General features: G+C 57.2%; 1 protein-coding gene across 2 annotated transcripts in view; it reads left to right on the forward strand.

The window, feature by feature from the left end:
• CABIN1 (calcineurin binding protein 1) overlaps nt 1–23424 on the forward strand; it is a 172701-nt gene that overhangs the window by 122232 nt on the left and 27045 nt on the right. For both annotated transcript variants that reach the window (XM_053587053.1, XM_053587054.1), the window contains exons 30-32: nt 18738–18901; nt 19571–19667; nt 20491–21156. In XM_053587053.1, coding sequence (XP_053443028.1) covers nt 18738–18901; nt 19571–19667; nt 20491–21156 — 927 coding nt within the window. The remainder of the gene's footprint in view (nt 1–18737; nt 18902–19570; nt 19668–20490; nt 21157–23424) is intronic.

Raw genomic sequence — 23424 nt, forward strand, 5'->3', positions numbered from 1 at the left:
CTACAGAGGGCCGGACTCCTCAGCAAGTGCCAGGCCCAGCCTGAGCTCCCCACAGGAGTTATTTTGGCACATGTGCTTTTTTGAGGCACCCAGGCTTGAATAAGTCCCCACCCCTCTTAGAGCACAGTCAGCATCACCTGAGGTGAGGATGCATGGATGGTGTGAGAAAGACAGAGGAGAGTGACGGCAGAGGGTGTGCCTGAGAAGGATAGAACAGGGCCAGGATATAGTGTGGGGACACAGGCAGTGCCACCAGCCAGCAGGGAGGCCTCCTGGAGCCACAGGGTTGGTGACTGGCCGCTACTGGGCCCCACCCTCCCAGGCCAGTACAGTGTACTCCCCTCACAGAGGTAGACGGCTGGCTGGAGGAGCACCTCCCACAGGTGGCACCAGCCTGCTGTGAATGCACTGCAGGGATGGGCAGGGGCCAGGGCGCTGGGACGGCTGCCTACCTACCACCGTCCTGGGACACTGAAATTCTGCATCCAGTGCGTCTGCGCACAGAACTCGGGAGATATAGGTGATGCCATGTCCCTGCCTTACAGAGGAGAAAATGAAGGCTCAACCACACAGCATGTTGGCGCCTGAGCCAAAATTGAGGTGTTAGAACCAAGTCAGTGGTGGTAGAAATGGCAGCCAGTGGATGGACTTCAGAGACAGGCAGTAGGAAGGATCCAGAATGCCCATGGCCTGATGGGATGAGGGGCCGATGAGTAAGGCCAGGGAGTTACAGGAGGTGGCCTGGGTGGGTGCAGGCCTGGTCTCAGCTGTGCTCTGATACTCCAGGTCCACCATCCCAGGCCCTGCGTGCCCTGTGTGTCCTGCGTGTGTGTGTCCACCCTCCTGTGGAGAGGGTGCCGGGATACCACTGAGGGAAGGGTGGCGTCCTCAGTGGAGATGCCACATAGGCCTGTGCGGGGGCGGGAGGGTGCAACTTATTGTCCCCGTTTCCCCAGGGCTGGTCTCAGCACCAGCGTCATCTGTTTCTTAGCTGAAATGGTCTGGCACTGGTTGTGGCTTTTCCTCTTCCCCCCTGTCGCGGAGGGCTGTGGACATCCCACCTCTTGCTGGTGAGGAAAGAGGCTGGGCTTCTGCTGCTGGCCCTGCCCTTGCTGGCTGTGACCTAGGCAGGTCACCTGGCCTCCCTGAACCGCTGCCACCTCCTCAGTAAGATCACCCGAGCTGTGCAGCAGCACTGCACTCCTGTCAGCAAGTCGTGCCACAGTGGGAATCAGAGGACAGAAAAGAAAGGGAAAAGTGTAAATTGAGGAAATACCAGCTACTTGGCTGTAGTAGGAATTGCAGCAATAGTGCTATTTTTAGCATGGCTGAGATGATCTATGGGCCAATTGTATAAGCAGAGTAAACAAAAGAAACACTTCAAGTTCTCCAGAGAAAAGAGGTCCTATTTTTAAGAGTCTTGAAAGAGTTAGCAAACTTGTGTGGATTCTAAGCTTATCCCTGACCTCTCCTTCCTTCCTGTCCTGAGTTCTGTAGGCTTTGTGGAACTTCGTAGCTGCCAGTTTGGGCAGCTCCCATGTTCAGCCTGGTGCAAGTCCCATCCTTGCCTCTCTGAAGGCTACCTCCCAGCTGGGAAGCTGTGCATGTCCTCACTGAGGGGGGAGGACGTGGAGTGGTGGCAGAACAAGGCCACAGGACGCCCAGGCCTACACCCTGATAGGACCAGGGCACAGAGGCAAACTCCTGCCAAGCCAGGCCTTTTGCTCTCACAGCTGGAATTAAAAAATAAATAAATACATTCAGGCCAGGCATAGTGGCCCACACTTATAATCCCAGCACTTTGGAGGGCATGGAGAGACGATTGCTTAAGACCAGGAGTTCAAGATCAGCCTGAGCAAGAGCAAGACCCCTGAAGTCCCAGCTACTTGGGAGGCTGAGACATGAGGATCACTGGAGCCAGGAGTTTGAGGTTGTTGTGAGCTAGCACTGGACTCTAACCTGAGTGACAGATCTGGCGTGGGGGCACAGGGCAGCTGTGACTCGGCCCAAGGTTACAAAGCCAGTAAGTGGCAGAGCCCAAGTTGGGGATCCACATCCTGGGAACTGGCTTCCGTGCCAGGGTTTCTGACCAGCCTCACAGGAGTGCCGCTATTTTTTCCCCAGTGGGCCGGCAATGTTTGTATATACCTCCAACACCGGGACCTCAGCCACAGCCCTTCCACCCCCAGCTGCTCTGGGTGTTCAGTCAGGAGCTGACTGTTTAACATTCCTGAAGACATATTTTTTAGTGAGAACTTCTTTTCCCACTGCAAGTTAATTTTCAGAGGTTTCCTCTTGCAAGAAGTGTCCCACATCTCTCTGACATACGCACATAACTGTCTCATCTGGACAGAGCTCTCAGTGCTTTGTCCTGGATGGTCCTCCAGGTGCAGGGCAGCACCCCAGGGCCAGGGCAAAAACAGGAGGAGGTGCATTTCCCAGGAGAGCCCTGGGCCCTCTGCAAGGCTCTGGGAAGTGGGCTGAGGACAGCCTGGGTGGAGGCAGGGGCTGACGTGGGCTGGTGAAGAGAGGCTGCAAGACTTGGCAAGGGCAGGGGCTGCAAGTGCCCCATCTCAGGAGGAGGAAGAGGTCATTATGAGAATACACCCTTTTAAGAGAACGCTTGGCAGTCCACCTCTGCCTTGTCTTCTCAGCCCACAAAGAACCAGGCGCCCACTCCATGTGGGCCTTGGCCATGGGAGCCCAAGCAAGAGGCCCAGGCAGTTCCGTTGCAATTGCTCCACATGTATGTGTCCACATGTCTGTCCTTCTAATAGGGCCACCAGGTTTAGCTTGTGATTGATTCTCATGGCAGCCAAGAGCCCAGGGCTTCCCCAGGAGCCCCAGGGTTAAAGGGCACCTTCTGGCCTGAGGGCACTGACCCTTTTCTGTGCACGTCACTGGGGTTGCCCTGCATAGGGCCTCAAGCCAGGAGCCTTTGCAGGTGTTGCCAAGGCTTGAAGGCGGCAGGAGGGGCCCAGAAACCCAGAGCATCTGGTCCAAGTCCTGCCCAGTCTTAAGATTCTCCCTGTGTGCCCTCTCCAAGGAGGGTGCTGCCCCACCCCCAGAGTTTTTCTCCCGATGTCCTCGTCCTGGTCTCTTTGACCTCAGTTTCTCCATATGAAAGGTAGGCCAGCTGGATGAGGTCAGTGGTTTTCCACCCCTCTTTTCCAAAAGAACCTTTCTCACATGGATGGAAAACAGATGAAAAGAGTGGCTGGGCTGCTCCAGCAGAGGCTGCAGGAAGGGCCAATCCCCGCCTGCTCAGGCTGACCCCACCCTGCTCAGGCCCCAGCTGGACAGCTATGAGCCTGAGAGGCTCTACCACCAGCAGCCCCAGCTGGCACCCACTCTGCCATCCCAGAGAGGCTTCTTCCCCTTAGCTCAGCAGCCAGGCCTCCTTTCTGGGATGGCTTCAGTCTGAAAATTTGTCTCTCCCTCTGTCTTCTCTCCTCTCTGCCCCTCCCCCCCCCCACCTTTTTTTCCTACATTTCCTATTTGGAAAGTTTGACTAAATTGCTTCTGAGACAACAGTGCTAAGTTTGAAACCCAAACCAGAGCTTATGCTCCTCAAACCCCTGCCTGGTTACCAGAGTGACAGGCTGTGGCCAACAAGTGCCCCTGTGGGCCAGGAACTGCCCAGAAGGAGCAAGCTCAGGACTTCCTCCCACACGGGGCCTGTTCCCATCCGTGAACTGCAGGGAGAGGCACCCCAGCCAGCTTCAGGCCCCCTCCGTGTCTGGGTGGCTTTGGCCAAGTTGCTCAGTGTTTGTTAGGTTCAGTCTCTTCATCTGCAAATGGGATTGACCAGACATATGTCACACAGGGTGAGGACCACATGAGAACACTTCTGTGGGCCCACAGGACCTGCTCAGTATGTAGTACACAGGGATAGCCATTGTGTCCAGGGGCCTGTGGTAGGGAAGGGACCTTGTGGATAAAGGCACTCAGGTGACAGGGCTCACTGAGGCAAGCGGGAAAGAAGGTGTGATGGATCAGGGCCAATTGGAAAGACCCCTTGAAGGAACTGCAAGAATCTTGTTGATTAAAAGACTACGTTTTAAAATGCTGATCTGCAAATACAGGGTGGAGGCCAGGTGTGGTGGCTCACACCTGTAATCCTAGCACTCTGGGAGCCTGAGATGGGTGAATTGCTTGAGCTCAGGAGTTTGAAACCAGCCTAAACCACAACAAGACTTCATCTCTAAAAATAGCTGGGCGTTGTGGCGGGCACCTGTAGCCCCAGCTACTTGGGAGGATGAGGCAAGAGAATCGCTTGAGCTCAAGAGTTTGAGGTTGCTGTGAGCTGACACCATAGCACTCTGCCAAAGATGGCAAAGTAAGACTGTCTAAATAAATGCAGGGTGGACATAAAGTTTGTGTGCAATTTACTATGTTAAAACTATTTTAAATTGCACACGTATATATAAGCAGTCTAAAACTAAATTAGGTCAGAATAGGTCCACTCAGTGGCATGGGGCACCGAAGAGGTGGTGTTATGGAGGCTTTGACGTGGAAGGCTGGCCCTTAAGGGTGCAAGTAAGCTGCCCTTCCTTCTACTCTGGAGCACAGCAGTAAGAGGAAGGCTCAAGGGTCCAAGGCTCCTCTACCCCTCCCCTGAGTATGGCCAGGTTGGTCCCTCCCTGGAAATAACACCCCAGGCTGAACTAATGGTGGCCACTTCCTGCTGTACACTCCCTTGGGCCCCTACAAGGTTGGATATGAGCACCCACTCCCAGCTCTTAGCCCAGGCACCCTGTGCTTACTGCTGTGTGAGTCTGAAGGTGCTGTTAAGTACAGAAGAGTGATATCTGCCAGTCCTCAGCAAGCATGGTCAGGAACACTCCCACTGGCCTGTGGACCCACAGGACCTGCTCAGTACAAAGTACACAGTGAGAGCCATTGTATCTTGAAGTTAACCAGATTGTCAGACATGAGAAAAGGCATTCCAGGAGGGAAGACCAATGGGGGCAGTGTGGGGTATGAGGGTCCCTTGTGGGGTGGGAGGCAGCAGTGTGGAGAACAGAATGGGCCTGTCCTAAAGGGCCACCTGGCATCACCATCAGCAGGGCAGTTCTGTCCCTGCTCATGGGCCCAGGTTGAGTGTTGGGGCAAGGAATCCAACAGTTGATGGAGTTCCCTGAGAGCAGTGGGCCGCATAGAGAGCTGGGCTGGGGGGCAGCAGCTAGAGAACTGCAGAGTGCTGGGGTGGAGTGGAGAAGACCCCATGCCCTCATGGCTGAGAGGAGCAGGGTAGAGTGTGTTTTGACCACAGGTTAATCAGAGGCACGGTCTGGCTCAGCTCTTAGAAGAGCACTGGATTTGGAGTTATAGAGTGAGTTAAGGTGAGTCCTGCCATTGGCCAGGAGCCAGCTTGTGGAGGTGACCCCATTCTGGGTGATGGACCCCTATCCATTTCTTTCACAGCAGGAATGGACGACCCCAATGCTGTGATGTGTGGGTGCTGTACCTGGGTAAAGTCTTTATGGTCACATCTCAAATTTGTCCTTCTGGTGTATGAGCAACTCTTGAAATTTAGGACTGAGCATCACTCTGCAGGGCAAGCCTGGGCAAGTCTGTTCCCCTTTTGAGGCCACATGGGATATTGAAGGGTCCCTCCCTGTGGCTGTCAGGGAGCAAGAGGAGGAGTTGGGACGTAAGCCTTCTGGGAATCTGAAGGCCAGTGGAGACTCCGGCTCTGCCCAGGACTTCCCCTCTGGCTGGTGGTCAGGCCAACCAGTCTCAACAGATTGTCTATTCACCAAGTCTATTTCACTAGGCTCCCCCTGCACCAGGGACCCACGTAGGCCATCCAGGCAAGACACCTGGCATAGGCCATGGCCATTGCCACTATTTGTGGTCTGAACCCCAGTCTCATACCAAGAAATGTGCCTGTCCCCACTGCTGCCCCATGATCCCCTTACCTAGCAGCCCTCCCAGAGCAGCCCAAGCCCCTAAGCCCACAAAGGCCATTGTTAGGAACCCAGGATCAGAAGATGGAGGGACTGTCCTAGTTTCCTCAGTGTGTGTATTAGAGGTGGCTTTTTTGGGGATTCAGGCTCCCCTCCTAAAATGAAATGAAGCAGCTCAAGTAGTCCTCCAAAGAGTGGTCTATTCCAGAAGCCCAGGCAGCAAAGTGGGGGCAAAGTTAGGAGGAGCCCGTTTAAGTGCCCATGTTGCCTCAAACAGGCTGTCACAGGCCCTGATCCCATCAGTCCCAGCTCACCCAGAGCAGTCCCAGAAGCTGCTGGCTTCTCTTCTCTGCCCTGCCTGTCTCCCAGACCCCCTGCAGCTGCTGTCTCTGATTCCCACCTAGATGTGTCACAGCTGCTACCACATGCACCCCCACTGCATACACACTACACCCCTACCCCACCCTCTGTGGCATCCCAGGCCCCTGCCATCCTCCTCCTCCACTCAGTCTCCCTGTGTGGGGAGATCCCCAGCCCCTCAGCACCCAACTAGACTGCCACTTGTTCCCCAGGAAGCCTCCCTGTCCCAGCCTCAACCCTGTTTCTTTCCTTCTGTGGTCTGCTGTACTCCTGAGCTCCCAGCTGGGCTGTTAAGTGTCAGGTAAGCTTGAGCTGATTTGGGCTATGCTACATTGCTACCTGTCCGTGAGAGCCATGACCAAGATCCCAGCTCTGCCTCCAGGCAATGGGGGACTGTGGGCACGGCCTTCTTAGGGCTTCCTTTCTCCCTTTGTAAGGGCTGAGGGAACAGCAGCCCTGTGCACATTAGGTGCTACATGTGTGGGTCCCCATAGGTGTGCATGTGCCCCAGGCACAGGTGTCCCCTAAGGTAGAGGCAGCCTCAGAATGAGGGATAGGGATCTTGGAATGAAGCCTTATTGCGGCTGACCCAGGCATGTATTTCCCTCCCTATCTCTGTGTCATCATTCATGGGTGACACAGAACAGATGGACTCTGACATCTAAAGATGTTTTGTAGCTGCTGAGTGCAAGCTGAACAGTTTCTGAGTACCAGAAGCTCTAACATTCAAGATCAGGTGGGGTGAGGGTGTTTGAACCATGTAGACACCCGGGAGTGTGTGTCCCTAAAGAGGAAAGGCATGTTTCACTCTCTCAGCCTTGAAAAGAGAGAAAGGAAATAACTCATGTGGAAGTGTAAGGCATGGCTGTCACACTTCTGTCAGAGAAGTTGCCCATGTCCAAGTCACACAGAGCCAGTGTCCCCGGCATGGAAGCAGGTGAGCAGCGGCAAGGCCTCATGCCTCCAGACCAGCTGGCAGCCTCAAAACTGGCTGAGAATTAGAGCTGTTAGCTCTAAGGAGCATTCTTGCCACAGCATTGAATTAGGTCAGCAAGGACTAAAGGAACTGGGCTTGGGCTTTGGCTTTGGCTGGGCTTTGCAGGGCCTAGGCTTTGGCTTTGGCTTTGCAGGGCCAGAAGCCCACCGCTGCTGGGAGTGGGGGCTATAAGGGTATTTACCCTAATGGCCACATGAGCTAAAGGCCAAACTGTTTCTAAGAAGGGTCATGGCCACTTAAAGGGGCTCCTGCTGGCCCATGGGTAAATGTCAGGTTGGCCTGGTCACCTGGGACCCGAAGGTTGGCAAGCTTTAGGAACCCCCAAGCTCTTAGACCTTCGGGGCAGCCCTGACATGAGTGAGCAGTTCTCTCTCCAGAACAGTGATCGGAGGCTTGTGCCCTGAACATCCAGGTGCTTTTGTGAGCTGTTAGGCCCACAGGGCTCTCCTGCATAGAGTTTCTTTTTTTTTTTTTTTTTTTTTTGTAGAGACAGAGTCTCACTTTATGGCCCTCAGTAGAGTGCCGTGGCATCACACAGCTCACAGCAACCTCCAACTCCTGGGCTTAGGCGATTCTCTTGCCTCAGCCTTCCGAGTAGCTGGGACTACAGGCGCCCGCCACAACGCCCGGCTATTTTTTGGTTGCAGTTTGGCCGGGGCCGGGTTTGAACCCGCCACCCTCGGTATATGGGGCTGGCGCCTTACCGACTGAGCCACAGGCGCCGCCCCTGCATACAGTTTCTAAGTTCTAGGAAGCACAAGGCTCTTTTGGGCCAAAGAATTCTCAATGATCTCGTGCAGTTAGGCCCACCACCCTCTGACTGTCACAGAAGTCTCATGCAGTGCCCTTAGGCTCCTGGTAAATACATAAGCCCTTTGGGGTGGGGGGAGGGCTCAGCGTGGCAAGGAGCCTCCCTGCTCTAGGCTGTGTTCTCACCTGCCAGCTAGATAGTGATGCCCATATTGTGGGGTTCTGGAGAAGAACCCAGACCAAAAGGTGTAGGGCCAAGGAGGCCAGAGCCCACAGGACCTCAGAGCCCAGATGAGGGCAGATATTCTCCCAGCAAGGTCTCCCTAAAGGTTTAATTTTGTGGGGACTTGGCACAAAACCCCTAAGCTCCCCTCATGCGCCACAAACCTCCTTCCTGCTGTGACAGCCAGGTGCTGCTCCCCCGGGCCTCGGTGTGCACATCTGTGCTGACGGATGGCTCTGTGTGGAAGAGCTAGGTGCGGCCTGTGATGGACCTGGACGGTCCCTGGACACAGGACTGACTCCAGGGAGCGACACACAACAAGGAGAGCAGTTTCTTCCTGGCACATCCTCAGCTTCCTTCCTATTGACTTGATCTTACAGGAAGTAGGTACGAAGTGAAGTCAGAAGCTATGCAAGGCACGAGTGTGGCTTTGGCATCCAGTCCCCATGGCTGCTCCAGCCCTGAGGACAACTGGGAGGAGAGGCCCAACCAGCTCTGGAGTCAGCCAGGCCTAGGGGCACGTCCCAGCCACAGTGGCCTTGTCACTGTGTGCCTGCATGAGTGCCCAACCTCTGAACTTGTCTCCACGTGTGTCTGTCCAATGGATAACGTGAAAGTAGATGGTGAGGACTGTCGTGGCTTGAGCAATGTGCAGGTTTAGAGCTCCTTGCTTGAGACCCGGCCACAGTCCAGAGCCCTGTGTCTCCCTCGGATAGCCATGGGTGGCTTCTGCTCACATGCATCTTCCCTGCATGTGAGCATCCTCTAGGAGCCAGGGCCTGTTTCTCTGCCCTAGCAGCAAGCCCAGTGCCTGGCAGGGAGTGGTAACCCTCCAGGGGGTGCTGAGATGCTGCCTTTGAGACCTCCCCAGGAGGGAGGGAAGGAGGACAGAGGGCAGGAAGTGTAACATTACTGGGGCTGAAGGAGCCAGTTGAACCCTGGGCTGATGTGGACTGGCAAGCCCGAGAAAGCTGTCCACCATGGGGGTAAGACAGGTGGGAACTCGCCAGGTCTGGGAGGAGATGTCACAGGGCTTCTGGGGATGGAGGGAAAGGGGGTACTGGTGCCGGGGGTGAGAAAGCAGCACTGGGGCAGGAGGGAATGCCAGGCAGGGCTTTGGGCAGCAGCTCTCCATCTCAGCCCATGCAAGTTGGCAGGTCCCTGCCTCTCCTTGGCCTCTCCTCACTGGGGAGGGAGCAGCAGCCAAGAGGTGTGGACAGCCCCAGTGCAGCCTTCCCCCATGGGACTGCGGGGAAGGTAGACAGTGGGTGCCAGGAGCATAGCCTTGTGTTCTGGAGTGAGGCTCTCCTTTTCTGAGCCTTTCCTCATCTGTTGGGTGGGCACAGTACCCCGTTCCCGGACACAGCAGTCCCCTCTGAGCTCTGCAAAGGTGCTCACGTGCTGGGGGCAAGGGGACTGCTGGTAGTCTTAGAATGCAGAGGCTGGGGGGTACAGGGGGAGGCCCGCTTGACATCCACACAGCCCCCTCTCTACTCCCAGCCCTCAGCCCCGCTGGAAAATGAGGCCCTTTCCAGCTTAAAGTGTACTGGGGACTCACCGTGGCGTCTCTGTCCTGCCTTCCCCCTTGAAGATGTTACTCCAAAGAACAGCTCCGGGGTGGCAGTGACCCCCTCCTTACCCACACACACACCTATGCCTATGCGGACCACAGGGCACCATGGGGCACAACTCCAGGGGGCGCCGTTCACCTAGGCACCGCGCGGAAGGCTAAGACAGCCCCCATCCGCAGCTGACCGCAGTCATCCCGGCCCGCTGCCTCTCGCTACCCCGACCAGACCCACAGCTTCCCGCCGTGAGGGCTGCGCCTTCAGCCCGCGGCTGGTCCGCAGCTCACCGCCGCTGCCACCGGCAGGGCCAGGGGACCCGCGAGGATTGGCCGGCAAAAGTCAGTTGCGCTGTTGGGCCCGCTTCCAGGCGAGCGCCGGCGCCCCGTCCGGCCCTGCCTGCCCCGCCCCGGCCCGCCGTGAGCTAGCGAGCCTCCGCGGCCATGGCCCGGCGCCCGCCCCAGCGCCACTGCACAGATGCCACGGCGGAGTCGGCGGGTAGGAACTCGGCGAGGGCCGGGGCTGCGCGGCCGTCCTGCCGCCTGTGCTTGCCTGGCGCTCTGCTTTCCTCCGCTTCTGCTCCGTCCTCCCCGGGTGGGCCCGGGCAGCCGCCCCCTCCCCCGGCCCGCCAGGCGCAGCAGGAAGCCCGCGGGCCGTGGTTTCCCCGGGGCCCCTGCAGAGGAAGTGGCGGGCGGCGGGGGGCGGCGGCCCGGTGCCCGGGACGGGTGGGCGTCCTGCTCGGCGGCGGGGGGGCGGCCGGCCGGGGCGGAGGCGTGCGGGGGCGGCGGCAGGCGCCGCGAGCCCAGCCGGACACGCGCGGGGGTGTGCGCTGTGTGAAAGCGAAAGCCAGAGCCGGCCGCGGAGCAACTTCGCGGCGGAAGGCGCCGATGAGGAGCTGCGCGGCGCCGCTCCCGGGGATGGTGAGCGGGCTGCCCGGCCGGGTGGGCAGCGGCGCCCGGGCTCGGTGCTTCCCTAGCTATAAATAGCCGCTGTGCGGGGGCGGGAAGATGGTGCCAGAGCTTTGCAAACGCTGGCCTGCTCTGAGCTCTGCAGTGGACCCGGACCTTGCCCCACACCTAGCGGGAGGAGGGGTGCCGTTGGGGAGTGGGGGGGGGGGGTCGTGTGAGGGGTGCGGCCCGGGAAGGTGGGGCTGGCTATCACGGAGTTGGCAGCCCGGCTCTCCCCTCCACTTGGTCGTTTGTCGTTTCTGCTTTTCCCGGGAGGGGGGAGGGGAGGGGCAGCCTGGCAGTTCTGGGGACCTAGTGCCTGGTGTCCCATTTGGCAGGAAAGGCTGGAAAGGAGCAGGCGCAGCTGCAGAGAAATTGCAGGCTTCCCCAGCCCTGCCTGCGTCAGGGACTCATTACCTGTGGATGGCGCGGGGAATCCCTGGCCCTCGGTAGTCAGCCTGAACAGCCTGGACCGCATGGGTGGGGGCAGGCTGGGAGGGCGCCCCTGGTGGCCTTTGCACAACCCTGTGGCTGGAGAGGCCTGCCCTGATGGATTTGAGATAGAAGCTGCGGGAACTTCCTGCCTCCAGGGGTGTTCAACCTTATCTGCCCCTGGGGCCTCCTTCTCCCCACCTTAGGCCCCCAGCAGGAAGGCTGCTTGAGGGCACCAGGAAGGTAGGGAGCCGCAGCTTGAAAATTCAGTGCTGTGTCTAAGCGCCTCAGGACTCCTGGGGGGGAGGGGGCGGGCTTCAAAGAGTACTGCCCAGCTGGCCCAGCTCTGCTTGTGATGCTGGTCTTTGCTTGGGACAAGCGAGGTGAAGTGCCAAGACCCTGTTAGGCTGAGTTCTGTAGTCTTTCGCTGCTGCCTGTGTGCTCTGGAACAAGTCTCTCTCCCCCCCCCAGCAAGGCGTGACTGAAATCTGTGTTGGAGGAGCTGGGCAGGGGCTCCTGTGACTGCTGCTGACCCAGTGAGGAGACAGCCAAGTGCATCCTTGTGGACCTTGCCCTACCCCTCCCCTTTGTTCTGCAAGTGATCTTGCTGTTTGAGTGGCTTACATCAGTTTGTGGATGACAGGTGTCTCTCCCCAAGACTGTGGCAGATTCTGGTATTTTTCCCACAGCTGCTCCTGACCTCAGGGCCTACAGTCCAGATTCCATCCTATTCCTGGCTCAGCCTGGGGTTGGGCAGTAACACTAAGGCTGTCCTGGAACCAGGAGGAAGTTTTTGTGCTTCTCTGGGGGGAAAAAAGGGCCCCTAACCTCATGCCCCAGCAGCCCTCTCTGCTGAGAGGCTCCGTTACCATCTCTAGTGCTGCTGCCGCTCTGCAGCTGGCCCTCAGATGGCACCAGCCTGCCCCCACACCCTATGCTTGCTGCTTGCTGGGGAATGGGATGCCAGCAGGCTCCCCGCCCTGGCCTCCTCTGAATACTGAGTCACCACTGCGTTCATGCCACAGGGAGTGCTGGAGGAATCCCTCTAGCAGGGGAACGGGTTCCCCCTTGTGTGCTGGCAGCACTGTGTTTTCTGTGAACAGGGCTGGCAGAGTTGATCTGCTCTGGGAAGCATCTCTTGCCATCGTCCATGGGTGGGTGCAGCTTAGGGCTGGGAGGGCCCAGGGAGACAGGGCGCTCACCCACTGTTAGCTCAGACACCAGCCCCGCCTCCAGGAGACCAGCCTGCTGCCACCTGCCCTCCTCTTGGTCCCCTCTTCATGATCCGTCCCAAGGAAAAGGAGAAAAGCTTTATGGAGGAAGCTATTCAGCCTATCATTCTTCATAGTAACTCCGAACACTCAGACCCAGATGTCTTTTTTTTTTTTTTTTTTTTTACAGTTTTTGGCCAGGGCTGGGTTTGAACCCACCACCTCCGGATATGGGGCCAGTACCCTACCCCTTTGAGCCACAGGCACCGACCTTTTTTATCAATTTTTTTTTTCCAGATGCCTTCTAGTAGCTCACTTCACTGTAGGACAGAGTGCTCTGTGGTCAATTTAAAGGATATGTTTTTGATAACGTAGGGAAATAACATGTACTCCATTTGCTGAGTTAAAAGTCAGGATTGAAGATCACATACTTCTCTGCTCGAGACGCCCTGTGATGGTGCAGACACTGAGGGAGCTTCTTCTGCACCTGCCTTGGCTGCTGTTTCCTCACCTGCTCAGCAGAGTCTCTTTCCCTGACTCCTGTTCCTGCTCCATCCTGGCTTCTCTGAACATCACCCAAAGTTCTTGATCTCTTAGCTCATTGATTCATGCCCCAGTGTTTCTTTGGTCCCCTCACCCTGGATCACTGAGGATTTGGGCCTCCCCAGAGCCTGCTCAGGGCTATCCCAGGGGTGTGGCACTGGAAGCACATGGGGGCAGGGGGCAGTGAGCTGTTTTCCTTGCCCTCGTGAGATTCACCCTAAGGCTGCACTAAAGTTGAAGGGGTGTGGAGGCCAGAGTTTGTTTTTGACCTGTAGGCAGCATACTCAGGCTCTTTGGGGTTGGACAGCCCAGGCAATCTGGAGAGGAGAGTCTACTGTATGAAGCCGTGGCCACCCACTCAGTCAGGCCAAGGGCCCTGGGCCTCCCTAGATTGGTATGCGCACCTCATCGCCTGTCCCCCTCAGTACCAGTGCACAGTGCCCAGGCACCTGCTTTCTGGGTGCTTCCAGGGATGGTTACCCCCACACACTTGAGCCCCACCTGGGAATGGCCCCAAGAATGGTGGGGAGGGAGTTACATCTGAGATCTGTGCATGTGGCAGTTAGAGGAGGCCAGCAGAGCCCTGGGAGGACCAAAGACCTGCAACAGTGACCCAAGGGACTTAATTATGATGCTCTGAGGTACCTGCGGTGCTAGCGGAAGCCACCCTATCCATCGGCAAGTGTTCCAGTCCTAGCCTGCCCATGGGCATTCCCAGGAGTTAAAAAGGTGCTTGGCTCACAACTGAGGATGTGATAGGGCATCACTGCATTCTCCCTGCCTCCGTTTCTGTGTCTGTAAGAGAGGGGTCACTTCTTGTTCTTCTGTATTAAGAAGAGTAGGGGGAGGGTCTGAAGTGGGGAGTCTGGCCCCTGCATCTTGATCCCACTTTAAGATCACCAGGCAGCCTCAGGAAGGTGGTCTGAACTCTATTTCCCTCTCTAGAAATGGAGGAGGGAGTTGATTACACAGTCGTATGAACCTCTGAGTCTCGACTCAGCCCCATGCCTGAGCCCTGTCCACTCTGACAAGACCATGCTGCTTGTCTGAGTGTGATTCAGACTGAGCTGTATCTCTTGTCCCCCCTCCCCCACCTTTCCTGCTATGGTATTTCTAGAAGCTCTTGTTTTCCTGGGGAGCCTTTGCCTGTACCCTAGAGTGGAGGAAGCTCTAAAGCAGCCATGACTGAAAAGTGGGATCTACCAAGGTGACAGACAGGGCTGGGAGCCCTTTGCCCAGGGAGCTGCAGAACAGCCTTGGACTGTGCTGTTCAAAATGACCTGAGTAGTAGCCCAACAGCAGGCAGTGGGGTTTGCCTGAGAACCAGAACTGTGTTTGAATCTGTGGCCTCAGGCTATTGAGCTCAAGGTTGGCCCTGGCAGTGCCCCCACCACCTCCACTTCCCAGCTCTTAGCTGCCCTGGGAAAGTGTCTATGGGCCCCCACACCACAGCGCTGCACCCTCCCTCTGTGCCTCCCAGCCTCACCCTTGGTGAGACCCAGCTCTGGAGCACACCCCGTCTCAAGGCTGCAGGCTGGGTTTGGTCACTTCTATCAAACACTCGGCTCAGAGTCTGGGGCTCTATAAATTATTCAGATTATTATAGTCAGTCTCAGTGACCTCATCTCCCAGCGAGGAGCCGAGACCACTCTGAAGGTTGGAGCGTGGCTAAGATGCTTGGGATAAATATGTGGCACAGAGGAAGAGCTTGAGCACAGTCCTGGTGTCTTTAAGTGCTCTGAGTCTGCTATTGTCTACACCCCACTGCCTGCAGCTCCCTAAGCATTATCCCAGCATCACTGGCCATCAGGGAACCTGGCCCTGGCAACATCAGGACCCGGGAATTGAGTGGGACAAACCCCAAAGCAGCGGGTGTACCTGCAGAGCTGGGAGAATTAGGGTAGGTCCAGAGCAGCGGGACCAAGGACCAGACGAGAGCAAGGAGGGGGCCACAGGAGGACAAGCCCCAGCCCCACGGTCCTTGGGGGTCCCTGCCACACCCAGACTCCCGTTCCCACTCTTAGCCCTTGCCCGTCTGTGATCCTGCTCTGGCCTTTCCCTCAGGTGCCGTGGGGCCATCGGTCCCAGTGCTGCTCCTTCCACCTGCCCTCAACCAGCCCCCTTTCAGCACTGATGCCTGCACCCTTCTTCCCCCACACACTTCTGGAGCCCTCCCAGAAGCCCACACATGTGTCCTTGGGGGTGCATACAGGGGGTCCTCTGCTGCCACAGGTAGAGCTTGGCCATGCTCTTTCCATGTGGGGCTGGATGAGGAAGGCCAGGTGAAGCAGGTGCCGTCCCCTGCCTGGCGCCTGTCTCCCCACCCCCAGAGGCCGTCCCTTGTGGTTCTAGATGCAAACACAGAAGCCCAGCTCTCCCTGGCTCAGGCAGAAGGTGGAGTAGTTGGCTTGCTCACCACCCTGCTGGCTCACGACTCTGCCTGGTGACCTCACTCTCTCAGGCCAGCTGTCCTTGGAGGCCACCCTCATGGCCACAGGAACCCTCCTGTTGCTTATGTCCATCTGTTCACAGTTCCATGCCACAGAGAAAAGAGAGTGTCCCCGAGGGCTCCTGTTAGGAAGGGACACCTGACTGGGGTCTTGGGCTCACCTGCTGGCCAATTCTCATGATAGGTAGGTGGGTCTTAGGCCCGGCCAGGAACTCCCAGGTCCCAACCCCTAGGGGTGGTGAGGGGCAGGGGGACAGAGTTACAGAAGAAGGAGTGGGAGGTGCCCCCTACGCTGGGGCAAATGAATGATAAAGGGTGACCCTGCCCAGGAAGCATGCTCTTCAGCACCACCATTGTTAGGAAAAGGCCAAACAAGAAGCTGAAAGGAAGCCAGAGAAGGCAGAGCACGTGCAGAGAGGAAGCACCGTCTCCCAGGCCTCTGTCACCGTGGCGTGGAGGTGCCAAGCAGGCGGTGGTGTCTGTAGTCTCCGTCTGGTTTCCCACAGACTTGCTGCCTGATGTGTTTGGTCTCCCATCCCCTCTGAAGTCAGTGGCATTATGTTACAAGAGGAAGCAGGAGGGAGCTAGGGCTCCAAACCACCACTGGGTTTGTGCCGCACCAGACGTCTCCTTGTGGGCATGTCTGTCAGCATCCCCAGCTCCAGGAGCCTCAAGATGAGAGGGCCCAGGAGAGGGGCATCTGCCCGCCCTGGCTTCTGTTGGGAAACAGCCGTCTTTGACAGTTTCAAAAGGAGAAGCAGGCAGCTGGGCCAGCACAGCACAGCCCTCTGGAGCAGAGTGCTGTAGATGTTTCTAGATGTTCCAAGTGGGGCTTGGGATGAACCTGGGGCTTCTTCACTACCATCTCCTGGGAGACAGTGCCTTGCTTCAACAAGCAGGTGACAGCTTCTGGCACTTTCAGTTCCGTGTGGGGCTAACAGTACAGGCCATTCATGCCCTCCCAGATGAGCCCACTTGCGGCAACCACGCTGTGGGCCTTCCAGAGATTGTCTCCATGTGCTCCTTGGCTGACTTGGGCACATTCCTCCCATCCCACCATCCCACCCGCCCTCCAGAGTACGCCAGTGTACTGTCTGAACTGGGGGGGGGATGGGGTGGAATCCCCCTCTGCAGGGGCCTGCCAACATGCCTCACCATCCGCCAAGTTCACTGTGCCTGTCTGGCCCACCCTACAGAGGCCAGGCATGGTTTTACCTCTAGCAGGCCCATCTCATCCCCTTTTCCATGGGAGAGAGGGAAGCCAGCTCTTGCCTGGCCAGGTGACCCTGTGTTCACCAGGCATTGCTCCCCTCTGCATCGTTTCGTTGCTGCCTTGCAGTAACTGCTGCTCGCCTCGGAGGTGCCATTCATCTTCCCTGCAGGCTGCCCAACCCCTGTGCGTGGCCTCACATGCACAGCCCAGGCTTCTGAAAAATATTCTGTTCGCTGTGAGCAGAATTGTCTCCCACCTGCCCTGTACAACTGAACGTAGATTTCCAGGGTGAGAGGCCAACAGGAAGATCAGGGAGCTAATGATTCCCCAGACAGAGGTTTCTGCAGAGCCTTCTAGGAGACAGAAAATCCTTAAGCTCACGACTCTGCCACCTCACCTGCTCTGCCAGCTCTGTGTAAGGGCCCTATGGACCCTGAGCTGAAGCAAATACCACTCCCAGGCAGGACGCATGCCAGTCACAAACCTTCCCCCACCTTCCGAGGGACTGACCTTGAACGGTCTTGCAAAGAGTGCGAGGAGAGTGGCAAGCCAGGAGGGCTTCCGAGAGGAGGTGGGGAAGGCATCAGCAAAGGCTCACGCGAGGTGTGGGATTCATGGCCTGTGTCAGACCAAAGGGTGGGCAGTGAGTACCTGGCGGGGGGGGGGGCAGCCAGCCCTGAGTGCAGCCCTCCAGGAGGGCTTCCAGCATGGCGAGAAGAAAGGACCTTTGCTAATGATTAACCAAAGGTGAAACAAGCCACCTCAAAAAATGGCAAGCTCCCTAGATGTTCAGCAGAGGTGGGCATCAGCTCCCTGGCACCAAGTGTCTGGGAGTCTCTTGAGGCAGTGGCATGGTGCCAGACCCCTGTGACCCTGTCTGTTGTCTCCCCTCCCCAACAGGCCACGCTTGTGGGAGGAGCAGGGCTGCTTCCCTCGGCTTCTGGGCAGTCATCATCCTCACACCCACCTCTACTGCAGCTTGGAGGGGCAGATGTGGTTCTTTTATCCATCCTTCCCTGAAAGCTGCACAAAAAAGATGTGAGGACTTCCCCACCCCCAGCTGCTTGTAAGGATCTGGCCTCTGGGGGTACACTAGAAGAGAGATCCCCGATCTGGCCTTCCAAGCTTTTAGAGCAGTGGTTCTCAACCTTCCTAATGCCACGATGTATTTTTATTATTACAAAGGGGTCATGACCCACAGGTTGAGAACCGCTGCTTTAGAGGCTGTGCAGGGCCCATGGGGGGGATTCAGTGAACTCTAGGGGCCCTCCATATCTGAGGTCCACTCTGCAGCATAGCTGTGCAAGACTCAGTCGGGACACCATGAGGGACGCTGTAGTGTCTGTGAGGCCCAGCCCTTCCCCTGGTGGGCTCCAGGGATAGCACTTTCCCAGCCACTGCTGTCATAGCTGGGCCATTTGGGGCAGGAATTTTTCCAGGGTGTCAGTTATAGGGGTCCATCCATAGTCTACTGACTTGTTCCAGAGATGGGCCTCCTTAATGTCCACGTCACTCATTCCTATGGTCATTCGTGCATTTCCCACACCTTTACTGGACCCTGAGTAGGTGTCCGAGACCATGCTGTTCGCTAGGACACAACAGGGAACCAGACCCTGGAGCTGGCCGCTGGGGGAGGGTGCCCAGGGCGGCAGCAGGTTCAGCCGGGCTGAGGGAGAGGGAGGGGCTCCCAGAGCTGGCCCTGCCCTGGCTCAGCCCTCACAGAGGAGTGGGGCTGTCTTGGAGGGAGAGGACCAAGCACCCTAGGAGCTGCAGTGATTCTCTGGGCAGAGCTGGGGGGCTATGCAGAGGTAGGTCCCATGCCAGAGCCTCCCCGCAGCCCGCTATTGACCCAGCAGCTCCATATCATCTAGGAAGTGGTCCAACAGAAGGGTCAGCTCCTTGGCAGAGAGGTGGGAGCCCTGGGCTCCTTGGTGTCTGTCTGAATGTGTGATCAGGCACCAATAACACAGCCACACATATTGGGAGGCACTGTCTCTGCCTTGGGATAGTGAAAGGAGCCCAGGAAACCCCTGGTTGGGCACTGTGGCAGTTTTCAGGGAACCCGAGGCGGGGGTGGCCCTGAGGCTCTGGCCACAGCAGCCTCCCTCACATGCCTGCCCCACCCCACCCCACAGGGCATCTGGCGGATCCCCGTGGATGAGATCGACCGGCCGGGCAGCTTCGCCTGGCATATGAACCGCTCCATTGTTCTGCTGCTTAAGGTGCTGGCCCAGCTGCGGGACCACAGCACGCTGCTCAAGGTGTCCTCCATGCTGCAGCGGACCCCAGACCAGGGCAAGTGAGTGCCGCCACCCTGGGCACCGCCCCCACGGGCCTGGAATACTAGGGAGTCTTCACTGTGTCCCAGCCAGAAGGCCCACACAGCACCCCTGCCCCCAGCCCCCAGGGACAGACACAGCCTCCCCACTGACCCTATTACCTGTCAAGGCCTGGACAACCCAGCCTGGCCTTTCTTCCTGCTTTCCCCCGCTTGGGCTTTCAGATGTACCACCAGGTCATAGGGGAAAGAGATGTTCAAGGAATAGCTGTGGTACGGCCAAAGGCCGGCGACAGTGGGGTGGGCGACAGAGGGTCTGGGCCTCAGGGGTAAGCAGAGTCCTTCTGCCAGAAAGGGCAGGACAGACAGAACAGCAGGGCATTGCTGTAACTGCCATTGACGGGGTGCTGGAAGGATCCCTGGAGAGATGCAGCTCAGATGCGGACTAGCCGCCCATAGCTGCACTCCCTCACTCAGCTCAGGGCACACTGGAGGCCTCCCCTCCTCTCCCCAAGCCTGCTGAGTGTAGAGGGCACTTGGGGGGATGGGGGGGCTTCATGCACCCCAGCAGGTAGAACAAGGGAGAAACAGGCATTCTCAGGCCAGTGACAGAGCGCAGGGCACCATCCCGCAGTGCTGTGTGGTGTCTGACACTCTCCTGTCCTCTCTGGCCACCCCATATGACCTCAGGAAGTATCTGCGAGATGCTGACCGCCAGGTCCTGGCACAGAGGGCCTTCATCCTCACTGTGAAGGTGCTGGAGGACACACTGAGCGAGCTCGCAGAGGTACCCAGCCCTGCTCCATAGCCCATGAGTGCACCCCCAGGCCCTTCCCAGGTGCTGGTCCTAACCCCACCCTTGTCCCTGCGTCCCCATCTGGGAAGGAGCTGACATCCTCCCTCTGCCCAGGCAGGGAAGGCAGACGTGGCACTGAGCATGCAGTACACAGTCAGGGACTGACGTGCTTGCTGAGGAGCAAGAGCCACCGTGACCTTCCACGGGCCTGAGCTCCTGACAAGTGCATCCCACCCCAGGTGGCACTCCTCCCCCTCCCCCTCCCCCCCAGCAGGCTGACCCAGGCCTGTGAGAGCATGGTGTGCACTGTCCCTTCCTTTCCTCAGGAGTGGGTACAGAAGAGCCTGTTTCACAGTTGTCACCCAGAAGCCCAGGGGCTAAGTCACTGGCTTGGCAGGTGGGCCTGCTGAGAGCTGAGCCAGGACCACTGACTCCAGAATTTGTGCCAGCTGTGGCAGGGGCTCAGTACAACACCCTGAACCTGGGGATGGAGGGGTCCTCACCACTTCCCACCCAGGCCTCATGCACTGGGGGGCAAGGAGACTTGGCTGTGTAGCAAGCACACTTGGTAGCCCTGGGCAGGTCCCTTCTCATAAAATACCCAGAGCTGCCCCAAGGCTCACATCCGGGACAGTGGAAATGCAGAGGAGTCCCCAGGCCTGGCGTCCCCCTCTGATAGCCGGGGCACAGCCCTGGCCAGCTGGCAGGTGTCTACAGCCAGAGTGATGTTAGGTGGGAGAGGCTAGGGTAGGCACACCAAAGACATGGGGGTGGAGATACCAAAGACATAGTCTTATCTTTTGTTTCCTCACAGGGGTCAGAACGCTCTAAGGCCTGTGTCTTCCCAGTAGCCAGGATGACCACTGATGTGTCTCACAAGGCCAGTCCTGAGGATGGCCAGGAGGGCCTTCCTCACCCCAAGAAGCCCCCTCTGGCTGATAGCTCAGTGCTGGGGCCTGAGCCAGGGGGTAAAGTGGGTCCCGTCAGTCACCGACCTGTGGCCATGGATGCAGGAGATAGCGCAGACCAAGGCAAGGAGTGGAAGGACAAGGAGAAACCCCGGCCTGGGCCCACCGAGCCCATGGACATGGGTGAGGCTGCTGGTCGCCACTCAGACTTGGAGCAGACACCACCCCTGCTGGCAGGCCACCCGCCAAAGGACCGAGGCCCTGAGAGCCGGCCCACCGAGCTGTCCCTGGAGGAGCTGAGCATCAGTGCCCGGCAACAGCCCACCCCGCTCCCCCCAGTCCAGCCGGCCTCTGCCCCCACTGCTGCCACCGCCACAGGGGCCAGGGGCAGCCACCCCGAGGAGCCACCTCCACGGCCCAGCCGCAAGAGGAAGCTCCTGGAGGACACAGAGCTGGGCAAGACGCTCCTGCTGGATGCTTATCGTGTGTGGCAGCAGGGCCAGAAGGGTGTGGCCTACGACCTGGGCCGCGTGGAGAGGATCATGTCTGAGACGTACATGCTCATCAAGCAGGTGAACGACGCCTCACCGGGCGGGCAGCCCAGGCTGCTCACATATACCGGGCCTGCCCCTGGGGTGGGTTTTAGGCGTTTCCACCCCATCCCCACTATTCACATTCTGCAGTGAGCTCCCAAATGTCTACATTTGACCTTAAAAGGAACAAGACTACATTGCAAAACCTTATCAAATCCAGTGCTCAACAAGCCGGGACCTCATCCCGCTGCTGTGCTGGACCTGCAGGCACAGCTTTGTGCCCTTCTTTTGAGATCTCTGGGGCTGTCACGTAAAGGTGACTGCAGTACCCTCAGTGTGACCAGAGGCTGGTGTCGTTATTTTGTGTGTGTATATATATATACACAAAATATACATATTTTGTATATATAAATATTTGTATATAAAATATATATGTTAAAAATATATATTTTTATATATATATTTTATATGTATATATTTTTAAGAGAGTCTTACAAAATATATATTTTTTTTTTTTTTTTTAAGACAGAGTCTCACTATGTCGCCCCTGGTAGAGTGCCATGGAGTCAGTCACAGCAACCTCCAACTCTTGGGCTTAAGAGATTCTCCTGCCTCAGCCTCCTGAGTGCTGGGACTATAGGTGCCCACCACAACGCCCAGCTATTTTGTTGTTGTTGTTGTAGTTGTCATCATTTAGCAGGCCTGGACCGGGCTTGAACCCACCAGCCCCAGTGTATGTGGCTGGCGCTATAACCCCTGAGCTATGTGCGCCAAGCCTGCCTGCCTTTTTAAAAATTTTATTTTAGGCTCGATGTCTGTAGCCCAAGCGGATAAAGCGCCAGCCACATAAACCAGAGCTAGTGGGTTCAAGTCCAGCCTGGGCCTGTCAAACAGCAATGACAACTACACCCAAAAAATAGCCAGGCGTTGTGGGGGGCTACTTGGAAGGCTGAGGCAAGAGAATCGCTTAAGCCCAGGAATTGGAGGTTGCTGTGAGCAGTGATGCCACGGCACTCTACTCAGGGCAACAGCTTGAGGCTCTGTCTCAAAAAAAAAAAATTTTATTTTTTATTGAGGCTGGGTGGCTCACACCTGTATCCCAGCACTCTGGCCAGGAGGCTGAGGCAGGTGGATTGCCTGAGCTCACAAGTTCAAGACCAGCCTGAGCAAGAGCAAGACCCCGCCTCTAAAGATAGCCAGGCGTTGTGGCGGGCACCTGTAGTCCCAGCTACGTGGGAGGCTGAGACAAGAGAATTGCTTAAGCCCAAGAGTTTGAGGTTGCTGTGAGCTATGACACCACTGCACTCTACTGAGGGGGACATAGTGAGACTGTCTCAGAAAAAATTTTTTTTTATTTAGAGTATCAGGCATACACCTTTTTGTCTATTTAAATTTATTCCCACAGGAGGAATCCCCACAACTTCCATTAACTGTCTCAAATGGGGCAGCCATCCTGAGATACTATTTCCCAAGTCATGTCAGTTTTTTTTTTTTTTGTAGAGACAGAGTCTCATCCTATGGCCCTCGGTAGAGTGCCGTGGCCTCACACAGCTCACAGCAACCTCCAACTCCTGGGCTTAAGCGATTCTCTTGCCTCAGCCTCCCGAGTAGCTGGGACTACAGGCGCCCGCCACAACGCCCAGCTATTTTTTGGTTGCAATTTGACCAGGGCTAGGTTCGAACCCGCCACCCTCGGTATATGGGGCCGGCGCCCTACCGACTGAGCCACAGGCGCCGCCCGTCATGTCAGTTTTGCAGCCCACTTAGAGACTGCCTGTTCTGTGCTACCTCATCAGCATCCAGCGATGACTTTCATGTGTCTTTGTTGCTAATTACTTAGAAAATCTCCCAGTGCTGCCTTCCTTGCTGGTGGGAAGGGTCCTTTCCCTGCCATGCTCGTTCCCCTGGCCTTGCCCAGCAGGGGTGTCTCCCTCCCTCTGCCTCCTGCCCATCTAGGGTGACCCATGTGCCTTCCCAGTCTCTTACCACCTTTGGGTTCTTGGTCACCTGAGACACGCTTGGCACAGCATCAATGGTCCCCATCAGGCCTGGGATTCCAAAAGGCTCCTCCCACTCAGATATAGCCCTCTAACCTGCCCACTTCTGGGGCAGGTTTGAGCACAGAAGAGCCCCTTCATCCCCTAGAAGCTGGGTCCTCAGCCAAATTTGAAAGCTTGATTGGGGGCTTGAGCCCCTCTGCCAACCTGAGCCCTTGAAATGAGTGTGGCATGGCTACCTGAGTCCAGAGGGGTGGCTGGGTGCAGTCCTGGCACCTGCACCCTCACCAGGCAGTGGACGAGCACCTGC

This window comes from Nycticebus coucang, chromosome 4 (genome assembly GCF_027406575.1).
Source record: "Nycticebus coucang isolate mNycCou1 chromosome 4, mNycCou1.pri, whole genome shotgun sequence".
Taxonomy (NCBI): domain Eukaryota; kingdom Metazoa; phylum Chordata; class Mammalia; order Primates; family Lorisidae; genus Nycticebus; species Nycticebus coucang.